The sequence below is a fragment of the Pseudopodoces humilis genome, chromosome 13, assembly GCF_049639895.1.
Source record: "Pseudopodoces humilis isolate 2021_Gansu_Grassland_sample_001 chromosome 13, ASM4963989v1, whole genome shotgun sequence".
In the NCBI taxonomy this organism is placed as follows: Eukaryota; Metazoa; Chordata; class Aves; order Passeriformes; family Paridae; genus Pseudopodoces; species Pseudopodoces humilis.
Genome location: NC_142212.1, coordinates 18,818,011 through 18,829,012, shown reverse-complemented (window position 1 = coordinate 18,829,012; position 11,002 = coordinate 18,818,011). Strand labels below are relative to the sequence as shown.

The 11,002-nt window shown below is 41.1% G+C and overlaps 1 protein-coding gene across 2 annotated transcripts in view; it reads right to left on the bottom strand.

Annotated features, from left to right (window-relative positions):
• Window positions 1-5,667: 5,667 nt before the first annotated feature.
• Window positions 5,668-11,002, bottom strand: part of CNTN6 (contactin 6) — a 125,791-nt gene continuing 120,456 nt past the window's right edge. For both annotated transcript variants that reach the window (XM_014251500.2, XM_088061720.1), the window contains exons 21-23: window positions 7,665-7,777; window positions 6,779-6,947; window positions 5,668-6,116 (exon numbers count right to left, since the gene is read on the bottom strand). In XM_014251500.2, the coding sequence (XP_014106975.2) occupies window positions 5,983-6,116; window positions 6,779-6,947; window positions 7,665-7,777 (416 nt within the window). In that variant the 3' untranslated portion in view covers window positions 5,668-5,982. The remainder of the gene's footprint in view (window positions 6,117-6,778; window positions 6,948-7,664; window positions 7,778-11,002) is intronic.

The following is an 11,002-nucleotide window of genomic DNA, read 5'->3' as shown; positions in this document are numbered from 1 at the left end:
CCAAATGTTTCACAGCACAGAGCTCTTCCCTCAGACTGGGAAAATCCTGGAACATCTGGGATCAGGGGATGTTAGATTCCCTTCATGGCACTGCAAAGCCACGAGATGCTGCAAAAAACTCCAGCTGCAGACAGCACCTTCCCTAAAGCTGCAGGAAAAGCAGGAAAAGCACCATTCCATCCTTTGGGGGTCACCTTCAGCCCTTCCTAGGAGCCCACCTGAGCTCCCATTCCTGGGGAAGGACAGAGACATCAGCTTTAGGAGCAGCAGGAAGCTCTGAAAAACACAGTCAGGCATTGAAGGGAGAAGAAGGAAGAGCAGATTAATCCTCCCCATCCAAATCCAACCCCAAAATGCCTGCCTGCCTTTTTACCATCCCAACCCTCCAGCTTCTCACCTGGCTAAGGCTGAAATTTAGCCCAGGCACGGCAATTCCAGAGGGGTTAAGCCTTGGAACTTCTTTCCTCTGCTCTGCAGCAGCGTTTGTCTCCTACTTTTCTCTGCTGGAAGCAGGAACACAAAAAAAAGTACTTCTGGCTCAGCCAGTGGATGATTTTTATCAGCTCATTTTAGTCAATAAAGAAAGAAGTCAATCACTCCTGGAAAATAGCACTTTCCAGTGCTGTATAAACCTGGCCAGTACAATTGCAGAATAAATCAATAACTGCATTAATCAATACGATGTAAACTGCTGATCTCTGTGGATAAATTGTACTGGTGTAAGAAGGCTTTCAAATAAATTCTAAACCCACTCAAACTGCACAGGGTTTGAATCTGCTGAGGGCACTGGGATCTGGGGAAGATTTCTGCTGTTTCTCTTTAAAATCTCTGGGACAGCAGGGCTGCAGAATAATGTAATTAAATCATGGTAGGAGTGCTCCCACAGACCACTGCAGTGAGAGCTCCAGAAAAGACCCCTTCCCTCAAATTTGCCAGGAAAAGGGGATTTCAGGGTGAATAGGGTGGAGAGCCCTGGCACAGAATTCCCAGAGCAGCTGTGGCTGCCCCTGGATCCCTGGCAGTGCCCAAGGCCAGGCTGGACATTGGGGCTGGAGCGCCTGGGACAGCGGGAGGTGTCCCTGCCATGGCTGGGGTGGCACTGGGTGGGATTTGAGGTCCCTTCCAACCCAAACCATCCCATGATTTCCATGATTTCCATGATTTCCATGATTTCCATGATTTCCATGATTCCCATGATTTCCATGATTCCTGGTTCTGTGACTCTAAGAGCAGCAAGTGGTGCACAGAGAAGGGAAGGCTGCTCCTCCACCTGCTTATTTGACAGCCCCAAGAGCTGTGGGATGTTTGGCCTCTCCAGACACCTCCATTTTTTATAAAAAGCCTGGAATTTATAAAATTCCATCACATCAGTGTTTATTTTACTTCTTACCATAGCAGTAACCCAGTGCAAGGCTGCTGGCAGAGCCTGTGGATGGTTTATAAGGGAAAAATTGGATTATACCTGAGGAGATGGGACCCGTGGCAGCAGAGTGGTCGGAGCAGAGGGATGAGACTGGGAATGTGGCTGGAAAACCAGCACAAGGAGACAAACAGGTTCATGAATGAGGAAAGTTTGTGCTGGACATTTCACCAAAGACATTTCACCATTTTCACCATCTGGAAAAAAACAATTCTTAAGAGGTGATGACTCAAGTGCAACAATTCCATTTATCTTATTGAACACACCTTACAAAAAACTTCTGGGACCCCTTAGCATTTCAGAATTATTCCAGTTCATTCCATAAAAATGACAAACATTTGTAGCTGCTTTCCTGTACTGGAATATATTGGTGTCTATAAAACAGGTTAAGTAAAGAAACAATGCACACCAGTATGATTAATATGACATTTTAATTTCTACATCAGACCTATTTTCAAGTATTTAGTGCTAGGAACTGACAAAGGAAGTTCCTAATAAAAAAGCCCAAATGATTGAAGCTATTTGGAGGCCCTCATTGTACTGTGCTGTCAAAATGTCCAACTGACCTTTTCCTCATGGTAAATTTTTCCAAGGAAGATTTTATACAGGCTATTTTTTAATAGTGCTGATTCCCCACCCTCTCCCCCAGTTTTTAGATTAGATAATGGTCACAGTAAGACAAATGTCAAACCCTTACCCAGAGCCTGGATTTGGCCAGGGGCACTCTGTGCAGAGTCTTGGAACCTTATTTAAATTTTTAGGTGGATATTTCTGAATGCATCATTAGCCATTATTTTACATGTTGCATTCAGAGGAATCCTGGAAGCCGTGTCCCTCCCATGAACTCAGTCAGGAGCAGAAGGAGCTCGTGGAAATGGGAAATGGAAATGACAGTGGGAGGTGTCCCTGCCCATGGGGTGGCACTGGGTGCGCTTTAAGGTCCCTCCCAACCCAAACCAGTCTGGGATTCTGTGCTTCCATGACATTGTGGCTGCACCTGCAGAGACACCTGGAACCTCATTTTTGGGAGAACTGAGATGCAGCAGCACTTGGGCACGTCCAGGGCAATTTTGGGGGGTGGTGTCTTGGAAATATCAGTGCTGGAGGGGAATAAACACATTGGTGTATTCAAGCTCTGACATCTTTGGAGCAGGGAAAGCAAAGACATTGGTTTATTCAAGTTCTCACATCTTTTGTGCTCCCTGAGCAGACAAAAATCCATGGAGGGGGGCACAGAGGATCCCCTGACACCACCCACAGCCCCCCAGTGAGTCCCCAAATCTCCAGGAGCAGATTAATCCCCTCCTCCACATGGGAATCCTCCACCACTGAGGCACAGCAGTTACTAATAAAATCCTTTTTTTGCACATTTACAACAGATTTGTTCATGGATGTGATTTAGAGCTCGGTGTCAAGGCGTCACCAGGGCTGCATTCCAACAACCCACAGAAAACAGGGAGTTTCTGCACGCCGGGATAATGTTGATTTAGGGGCTGGTACAATAACACACGTGGGCTATTTTATTTTGTTTCTTGGCATTCCTATTCAAAAATTGCCCTGTAAAGAAGGGAGAAGATGTTAAATAAAGTTTAAATGCTCGTAAATCACAAAGAAACATTGTGCTTGGAGGGAATGGAAACATTTGGAGAGGCTCAAAATTGCTTTTTTCATGGAGAAATATTTTGTTGATGTGTTAAATTTAAAATGAAAATCCCTGACTGTGAGTCTCTTTCATGTTTTGGTACTTTGCTTAGGTTATCAAAAGAAAATAGGTATTATTTTTCCAGCTGTCTGAAAACTCTGGCTAGCCTGTGATTTTCTCTAAAATCTGCTAAGTCTGGGCCCAAAATTCCCTTTACAGGGCACCTTTAAATGGGGTTTTTAATTCAGGTTCTTGGCTGTTAAAAATCAGGAGCACTGCAGAGTCTTTCTGTTGTTTTCATTTCAACTTCTGGTTTTAGGGGATTTGTGCAGTTCCTATTTCCAAAGTTTTTCCTGCAACTCTAAGTGGCAAAACTCTTTTTTGACTCTTTCTCTTTTCTTTTTAATGAAAGCTGCCAGCCATGTGAACTCTTTCCATTTCAGCATCAGCTGCTTTAATAACATTTTCACATAAAAAGAGCTGGACTTTCAGTGCTTTGGGCTGCTCAGACTCAATTTGTCCTGGTGAAACACCAAAGAGGGGACTGGGGAGCTGAAGAGCAGAAAATGAACCTGCACAAGTTCTGCAGTGATTTGGGGAGGATGGGAGGAGCTGGATTTAAAGTTTTTCTCCTTAAGACTGCTTAGTTCTGCTCCTGAGGCTGAATATTCACCCTGGAAGCTCCAGCTCCAAGGGAATTCATCAAGGGAACATTGACTCATATTCCTGGGATTCCTCATTTGTCCCTTTTTTAAAAAGGGCTGCTCCCATGGGAGTGACAGAACGGGGAAATGCTGAGGTTAAAGAGTCTGGTTTGGATCTGCTACAGTGAGGAAAGAACATCAGTGCTGCACAAAAATGAGAAGAAATCTGAAGAAGTGATTCATTGTTTATACCCACTGCAAAGAAAAATGTTTTTTCTTCATTAAGGTATTATCAGGATTTTTAATAGCACATTCACTTCTTTCTAAACCATTCTCCTCTTTTGAAAGCTGTGTTAAATCTCTTCCTAATAACTCCTGTGATTAGGAACTTTGTAGAAATCCCAGAGGACAGACTTCTGTTTTATTTCCAGAGCCTCCCTGTAATTAAGCATCTCTCAGACCTTCTATTGAGCTGTAACTGCTCTGCAGAAAATCTCTTTTCACTCGAATAAAAAGATGTTTTGGACAAAGTTAGCAAAGAATTACATTTATGTTGTGGAGTATAGGAATTTCAGATTTAGTTTAATGAAGCGAAATAAAAGGTACCTGTTATTTAATGTGCACAGAAGGTCTGGGAGTGAGCAGAGGTCCTGCTGGACACCTGCTGGGAAGGGATGATGCAAAAAGCTCTTTCAAAACCAAATAGGAGTGACCTCTATAAAGTATTTTATTGAATTCAGTGTGGGGGTTATTAAATAGCTGTAAAAGATCTTTAATTCCCCTTTCAACCCAAACCATTCCATGATTCTGTGAAGAGTTATTTGCTTGGACACCAATTTCTACCATGTGGTTTTGCAGTGATTTTATCATTTTTTGAGTTTATTTTCTGCCAGACCAACCAGTGGGCTTTGTGAGGAATCAGAGGAAGGGACCTTGAGGCGGTACCAAAGTTTTGGAGCCTCCTCTATGAATTCCCATTCCCATGCCCATGGATAACAAACATGGTTTGAAGTGTTCTTTGAAGGATTTCCATGCACAGCTGAGCTTCTTTTACTCATTCATGCACTGACACATCCTCACCCCCATTCCAACAGTCCCCTTTTTAAAAATATTTGGGGTATTTGGTTATCTTGTAGTTCTAAATGTTTACAAAGATGACACAACATGGATCTGACAGCAGAGGAAAGAAAACAAACTTCAGAGCAAAGTGAGAAGGAAGAAAGGATTTCCCAGGAATGACATCAGGCAAAGAACTCCTTTTATCAGGTGTAGTTCAAGTTGGCAGGAGCATGGCTTCAAGTCTTCAGCTGCATCTCCTGACTTGAAAGCCAAGCTCTGGTGTTTAATTTGTCATTCTGGGGACTCAGGAGATTGAAGGGCTTAATTAGCTTCTTTTATTTATATTTCAAGATGATGAAAATCAATGTTCTTCTCATTTACCTTCATGCCCAACCCAAAGATGAATCTACACTTTCAAGCCACAGCAAAGAGTAACAAAATCAGGAGACACCAACTGATCCTATCTGATGACAGGTAGATTTCAGTCTTCCCTCAAAAAATATTCAGTATCTCTGGAAGTTTTGTTGATCAGAGCAGTCTTTGCATGGAAAAGTCCTTGAAAATGGAATTGAGAATATGTAAAGTATCTGAAGGCATAAAAGGTGCTGCTATTTCAGCTCTGGTTCAGGGCCTGCTGATGCCACTGAAAATTTTTCTATGGAATTCACTGGGCTTTGGGTTGATCTGTAGGAGACTCCTTTTATTTGAGTTCCCCTTTTCTGCAGCAAATAGAACAGAGCACTTCAAATAATGTGTTTTTTGACACCTCTCCTAACGCAGACAAGTGCAAAAAGTAAACAAATAGCCTTTATTTAATTGAAAGTGTTTTTTTTTTTTTTTAACAGGATACATTGAAGAACATGAGATAAATAACATCCACATCACAAGAGTTTTAAATCTCTTCTCCCCTCCACGGCATCAGCTTGCACAGGTTGACATTCCATTAAAATGCTGTTCCAATAACAACTACTTGGAAAAAACATTTGAGACCACCCACGTGTCAATCCCAAATTAGGTTTGGCACCACTCCCTCTAATTAATGCGCGCTGATTTATCCCTTCATTTCCAAGCCCATTTTTAAAAATTCATGGAATATTGATACCTAATATTTTCTTAATGACACACCACTTCTACCTCCCACCCCCTCCCCAGTGTTGCTTTTTCTCAGGAATGTTGGTTATGGTGAAGAATTAAGATAAAATCTACACTTTTTATTTTTAAAAGTCCACAGCTGAGCATTGCTTGAACCAGCAAGGAAAAGGGTTTAGAAGAACAGAACTCAACAGCAGGATTCCAGATGTCAATGTGTGGTTTATCCTTTGGGATAATTTCATTGCTCCAGAGCTCAAACCTGTAAAAATATAAACAGACAGAGGTAAATCTGTGTCAAAAATTAGTTTTTCTTTGCATTTTAGCTTAACAGCAATCTGTGTTCTCTTTTCAACACATTATCCACATATATTATCTCTATTTATTTGTTTATTAAGTTGTAGTGGCTGTTTCATGGAGTAGGGTTTGGGATCAACTTCCCACTTTTCCTGTGAGTATCTTCTTTATGAGGGTTTTGATTATTTTGTGGCAAAACAATCTGTAATGTATAAATATAAAAATTCTCCCTTTTCCATGGATAGTAAGTTCTTTATGAGAGCAGAGGTTGCACCCTGGGCCACCCCACCCCAGCCATGGGACAGGTCTGAGATCCCTGTCTCAGAAGCAGCTCCAGGGCAGATTTAGGGTCACATTACGTGTGAGAACTTTGACTTTCCCAAGAAATCTTGTTCCTGTGTTCCAGGGTAGTGGAGACCTGCACTCAAAATTAGGCATGGAGCAAACCACATTCTCCTCTAATGAATGTGAGAGTATCAGAAACAAATTTATAGGAGCCAGCACCGAAAAGCACCAGGAGGGAGGACACCTATGGCAAGGGAAAAACTGGGAATCTGTTGTGCTTAGAGGCACAGATTTCTTCTTATGCAACAGCATTCACAGGGGAAAAAAAAATCTCTCACTTACTCGATATTTTTGGAATCCTAATTTCCTCACTGCTGCTGCCATCGCCACCATCACTAACGGTTCTTATCTCGATGAGATAATCTTCTTCAAACGGGACCAGAAGTTCAGCTGAAGTGTTGTTTGTCTCCAGGATATGGGCTTTGCTGTGCCTGTTCTGTCTGTACAGAATCTAAGCAGAAAGGGATTGAAAAATGAGAGTTATTTCATTTAGTTTTAAGTTTTGATGGATTTTTCTGGGTGGGGCTGAGAGATTCTTCTGTTGTGTCCCAAAGTTTTCTGAGCATTCTCAGCATCCTCCAGGGTGTTAAAAGCAATTTAAAACAGGAATAAATTCTGCAGGATTTTGGGGTGGGTACCACAGCAGGTGGTTTCTTAGAACCCGAGGATAAGCAAAGAATTCTGCACTGCAACCAAACTTTAAAATAAATTTTTATTTCCTTTAAAAGTAGATTTATGGGAGTGCTTTTTGATTCATTCACACAGATCTTTGTGTAGGTATCTTCCAGTCTCTTTTTTAAAGGCACATTTATGAACTGCCAGAGAGTGAGAATGTTTAAATGTGGTTTATGACTGCCTTTAATGCTTAAAGGACTGTTCTCTATTTCTTATATATTTGTGAAACTCTTTCCCTGGAGATGTGAAAGCAAGAAACTTTAGGTAAGTAAGATTACAAGGGAACAGGAGAAATATAGGTTTGGGGACAGAAAATCCCTGTCTTGGGACAAAGAAGTCCTACTCTGAATGAATATTTGTATAAACATCAGCCAACCATCCCAATAAATCCAGAAAAATTGGTGATCCAGGTAATGAACATTCACCTTCCACCAAATCTCTGTACATGTATAGTAACCAAAATATCTGATTATTGAGAGAAAAAATCACTTACTTTGTAGCCCAACACCTCAGACTCATTCTCCATTGTTTTCACATGCTCCCAGTTCAGGCAGATTTTGGAATTTGTCAGCTTCCAGGCGATGTTTGCTGGAGGTTGACTTGGTGCTTAAAAAAAAAAATAAAAAAAATTATGATAATAAAAAGATAAACTGAATATTAATTTTCATGGTGTAGCTGAATGAGCTGCTGATATGGGAGTAGCAAATGCTTGGGTGATCCAAACCTAAAAGAACAAAAAAACATTTTCCAGTCCATCATTGCTCTGGTATTAGTCAGAAAAAAGATCAGTTCATAGCACAGATTCTCTTACTGGGAGACTTCATTTGCGAAATTAGGCACAGCCTGACAGTGTCTGACAGTTCAAGTTATATTTGAGAGATTTTGTGGAAGGAAAATGTTGTTCCTCTCTGTATTTCCACGTCCTAGAGGATGTTTTGCTGTCTGGATCTCAGAAAAAGCCAAAACTGAGAGCAAACTACAGAAGCCAAGATTTCCATCAGCCAGGACAGGTTACAAAGAGCTGCACATGAAAGTCTCCATGTGATCCACCATGAAACATTGCAGGATTTTAGAGATTCTCAGCACAATAGGCTGAGAACAGCTTTTTCAAAGGCTTTTTATGCCTAAGTGTGCAGACTTTGAAAATTTGCCTACAAGTGCCTGGAATCGAATCCCGTGTGAACATGTGAGGGTGGAACTGTGCCTTTGAACTGGAGCTCGGATTTAGGCCAGCACATCCTCTCCTGTTCCATGGCACGTCCTCCCAGGCCCTGCTGGGTGGTGGCACAGGAAAGGATTGAAACAGAGGTAAAAATGAGGAGAGATCTGGAGAAACACATTCCAGCCCTGATTTTAAATTGTTTAACTCCGGCATCCTTCTCTTCCCCCCTGTATGTTGGTGATTGATGGAAGTCACTTGGAAGGAGCAGTTGACTTGGTGACAATTTCTTTAATTTCCCACAGAGATAAAACAAACTGATGGGCCCTGCTGTTTCATATCCATCTGCCTCATGACTTTGGAGAAGTTTAATCCATCCCTCTGGGAGGGAATGGGGTGTTGGTGGAGCTCCCAGGTGAATGTCCAGGGATGTCCTTCCATCAGCCACACTGTCAGTGTTGGAAAAGATTAATCTCATTTATCTACTCTCACATACATCAAACTGCAAATTTATTTAAGAATGGTTTGAAAGGTCTTTGTTGCTTTCAGGAAACATTTTATATAAGGAATTGGATAACAAAATAGTCACAAGAGGCAAAGGATGTCAAATACTTCACTGGCTGTGCACTCTGAAGAGGTTTCAAATCACTCAAAAAATGGGTGAATTATGGGCTTGTCCAAAGCATTTTGACATAGAAACTTAAAGCATCTTAATTAATGGTCTTGGGGCTGAAAAAACACCACAGGGGGATTTGCAAAACAAAATTATCTGGGTCTTTTTTTCAGCCAGAAACCGGAATAAGTGGTAAGAGCACGTTCCCAAATCCATAGGAATATCTGCAAGCAAAACCAAGCAGGTCCAAGTCTAAGACTGGCAGATTATTTCCTCAATTAATTTCTTGTAATCAATGCCATCAATAATAAAAGAAATCCCAAATATCTGCTTAAGTTTATAGAGGTGCTGGAATTATTGTCATGGTTTAGGTAACACTTGGCTTCGTTGCTGAACTGAGCTGAGGTATATCCATGGTAGTATTTCTAATATCTATATGTAATATTGATGTGTTTTGCATGTATGTGCATCTATTTGTAAGGGGAAAAGAAGAGGAAGATGAAGAAAGAAAAGGAAAAGGAAAGGAAAAAAGGAGAAGGAGAAGGAGAAGGAGAAGGAGAAGGAGAAGGAGAAGGAGAAGGAGAAGGAGAAGGAGAAGGAGAAGGAGAAGGAGAAGGAGAAGGAGAAGGAGAAGGAGAAGGAGAAGGAGAAGGAGAAGGAGAAAGAAAGAAAGAGGAAAGAGGAAAGAGGAAAGAGGAAAGAGGAAAGAGGAAAAAGGAAAGAGGAAAGAGGGAAGAGGGAAGAGGGAAGAGGGAAGAGGAAAGAGGGAAGAGGGAAGAGGAAAGAGGATTTTCTGGAATCCATGCCATATAATGAAAGAAATCCATGCCATATAATCCATGCAGAAGAGAACATCTCCTTATGGAGCCATGTCCATGGTTTGAGGACACCAATTCCACCTCCCCAAGTACTTTTAACTGAAACCAGGATGTCACCTTAGACCTTACATCGATCTTAGAGAAGAACATTTCAATCAGAGTTGCACCTCCTTGGCAGAAGGATCATTTCAGCCTTGCTGAGTCCCTGCAATAACGGGATGAGCAGAGGGCTGCAGGAATCCTGGATGCTGAGCAGGAAGACAGAGCTATTACTTTGGAGCTCCATCTCCCGCTCCAGGTGCACACTGTTTATATTCTCTTGACATATTATCTCTTCTCTTATTGCAAGTGCTTGCATCTTCCACAGACAGAGCTTGAAATTTTAATCTATATATTTAAATATTAAAAAGGTTATTTTGACTTTAATTTTTAAATGAGCCATTAGCACAACCCTGAATTTGACGGAAGATAAAGTAGATGTAAAACAAAAGCAAATTTATTCCTTCTGTGTTTTGTCATTTGACTGCCATGTCTTTAACTTGTCTTTCATACAGATGCATGTAGGAAAAGAGGGAAAAATTCCCAGAGATGAATCTATTTTTCATTGAAAAATTGACTGTGAGAAAAGTCATGGAATTGCAGGAAGGTTTGAGTTGGAATAACACTTAAATTTCATTTCATTCAACCCCCTGCCATGGTCACAGACACCTTCCACCATCCCAGGCTTCTCCAAGCCTCGTCCAACTTCATCTTGGACACTTCAAGGGATGGGTCCTGTTTGAGCTCTTCAGAAATATCTTCTCTGGCTTTATTTTTGATTGTTTTATTTACAATAAATATTTTTTGGTGGCAATTAAAAATCAATTAACTCATTCTACAAGTTGTTCTTGTATTGCTCTTGGAGTAATGGCATGGGACAGCATATAGAAAAGAGGAAATTCAGTGAAACTCAGGAGAAATATTTGCCTTTTATGCTAAAGGGCTGATCAATAATTTACTGAGAAAACAGAGTCCAAGGAAAATAAAAAAGCAGAGGGCTTTACTTTTAGTATTAAATAAAATAAAAAAGAAAAATATTAAATATAAAATTAAATTTTATATCAATGTATCCCTTATGCTGCCCTCTGCAGTGCAAAGTTCAGAGCTCTCAAAACCCCTCTGCGTTCAACAGCTTCCTTTAAAACCCCCAAACCTAAACAGCCTCAGCCCAGAATCTCTGGCTGGACCTGTGGACATCCTTC